Consider the following 2664-nt stretch of genomic DNA (forward strand, 5'->3'; position numbering starts at 1 on the left):
CTACTCAATTTAATATATTTTAAATTTTTATCTATAATTTATTATTAAAAATTTAGATTGCGTATGCTAATTTTAATTAATAATTTTAATGTAAGAACCACACCTTAATTTACAAATGTGTCTTGTCAAGATTTCGTGTTGAATCATGTGTATGATATTTGAGCAAAGTTTTTCATGAGAATTGAAGTTTAATGATAAAATTTTTTCATGTGTGTATGTAATGGGTTAGCATTAATGACTAAATTTATTAATGATTAAAGTTTAATTATATAATTTGATGGAATTAAAGGTTTATGACGTAAATGAAAATCAATACTAACGCAAGTGACTTCGAATGCAAATTACAAAAGTCAGTCATAAGTCAAACCTTTTGTTTTCATATCAAATCTCGTCAAGCCTGTAATTAATTACTGAAGGCCTTGGAAAGTCAAAGATTTTTTGCATGTTCTTTGGTCCCCCCTGGTAGACGCCGCCGGTGGAAAATAACATACTTTCGCGGTGACTCAGGCCGGCAGCCAGGCGGCCAGTAAACCTCCCCCCCCCCCAAAAAAAAAAAAAGAATCAACACTTCAATTTTAGCTTCAACTTCTAATTTTCCAATGAAATTCAACTTTCTAGCTTAGACTAGCAATTTCAAACTTTTCTATGTTACTTTAATTCGAGTGTTTAATGTATAAACATGTATTCGATTATATATATTTTTTAAAAATGTTTTTCATTTTTATTAACTTTAAAATTTTAATTGAATCACACTAATTCGGTATAATAATTTAAATTATTACAAAAAATATTTTGATTTTTTATTATCTATATAAAATCTAATTTTCCCATGTATTCAAATACAGGGAACATAAATGTTGGATATAAGAATATTCGAAGAAAAATTAGGAGTAGGATGGCCACGTTTTTTCTGTTGAATATAGGTAGATGAATTGGAATAAATCTCTTCTTAGTCAAAAAATACCGACAACAAATTTCATCACTTATCTCTATAAATGGACAGCAAAGCTTCTTATTGTTCATACCAAATAATCCCACGCACTCTTTGTTTTCTCACATTTTCCGACAAGATGAATATTGTAGCCAATCAATCTTTTTTAAGCTTTGCTTCTATTATTTTATTGCTGAGCTCCATTGCGATTGTGGGTGAAGCTCGTGATCCTTTCAATACCCTGACGCCCCAAAATTTTGCAGGTGGAAGGGTTTCTAATATCTTTGATATTGGCTTGTACCTTGGAGCAATCAAAGAGGCGGGTCCGAGTCGTGGTGAGGGACATAGGTTCACCGGTAGTCGCACCATTGGAGGCATTAAGAACGGCGGCCCAAGCATTGTTGAGGGACAAAAGTTACTTAATGGTTTGGCTCTTGGAGGTTTAAAGGACTCCGGCCCGAGCCCTGGTGTAGGAAACAAGTTTACAGACGAACGTCCGAGCCCTGGAGTAGGAAATAAGTTAATTGATAGCCGAACCATTGGTGGCATCAAGGACTCCGGACCAAGCCCTGGAACGGGAAATAAGTTTACTGAATCCGGACCAAGCCCTGGAACGGGAAATAAGCTTACCGAATCCGGACCAAGCCTTGGCACAGGAAATAAGTTTACCGACTCCGGTCCAAGCCCTGGAACAGGAAATAGGTTTACCAACTCCGGCTCGAGCCCTGGTGTGGGAAACAAATAAGGATATAGTTGCCACTCTTTCTGATCATTGGAGATAACACTTAGAGATGACAAAGGAAACAAGTTCAATTTTAGCCAAACAATAAGATTTTTTTTATACTATAAAGTTCATTTTTTTAGTTTATTATATATTTATATTTAATGTATTCACGGTATATAATTTCATAGTGTGGAAGAAACAAATAGATTTTGCAAGGGAAAACAAGAACAGAAATGAAAACAAAGAAAAATGGAGCATAAATTGAATGAAATTCAATATTTTTCATTAAAATGAACTTTGGCATGAAGCCATTACATATACCAGACATTGGCTGGTCAAAATCAACAAATTCATCACCTAAACATTACCTAACTCCACTTAATTTATTGGAACTAGATAAATTTGACTTGCACACTAAAGCAAAGCTGGTAATCAGCTCTTTTACCATCAAGTTACATCAATTGCCATCCAAAAATAGTTCAAAATGAACTAAATTACAGAAACATTGTCAAAAAGTAACAAAATGAAACTGAGATGAAACAGTAGCATTAACATCTTCAGTTGCATGTATTTCATCCGGAAGACTTATATACATGAATTCTTATGTGCATGAATTTCTCCTTGATTGCATGAGCTGCATGGAGGGCCAATTTCTAACACTCCTCCTTGGTCTCCATGCTGCTGACTCCTAACTGCTTCCTTAATTTGATGAACCTTGACACATCAAGAGCCTTTGTGAAGATATCAGTAACTTGTTCTTCTGAATTGCAATGTGTGACAGCCCTAATGTGACCCTAGTCGGGAAGTGGTTTCGGGACCACTAAACCGAGTCATAAAAATAATTAACCGTCATAATTGATGCTCATTATATGTACATGTGCATGTGTGAAAATTTCGTGTTTGAATTTTGTTAATTGTAAGTGAATTTTATCAAATAGGACTTATGTGAGAAAATTTAGAAATGTGCTAGGCAAATGCAAAGTGGCCTATTAATGCATATTGTGAAAAT

General features: G+C 34.5%; 1 protein-coding gene across 1 annotated transcript; it reads left to right on the plus strand.

Moving 5' to 3' along the window:
* Nucleotides 1-999: 999 nt before the first annotated feature.
* LOC107896188 (variant surface antigen F) lies at nucleotides 1000-1771 on the plus strand. The gene has a single exon (XM_016821297.2). It carries the CDS (start codon nucleotides 1071-1073, stop codon nucleotides 1674-1676), a length of 606 nt encoding a protein of 201 aa, XP_016676786.1. The 5' UTR covers nucleotides 1000-1070; the 3' UTR covers nucleotides 1677-1771.
* Nucleotides 1772-2664: the final 893 nt, after the last annotated feature.

This window comes from Gossypium hirsutum, chromosome A10, assembly GCF_007990345.1.
Source record: "Gossypium hirsutum isolate 1008001.06 chromosome A10, Gossypium_hirsutum_v2.1, whole genome shotgun sequence".
Lineage (NCBI taxonomy): Eukaryota > Viridiplantae > Streptophyta > Magnoliopsida > Malvales > Malvaceae > Gossypium > Gossypium hirsutum.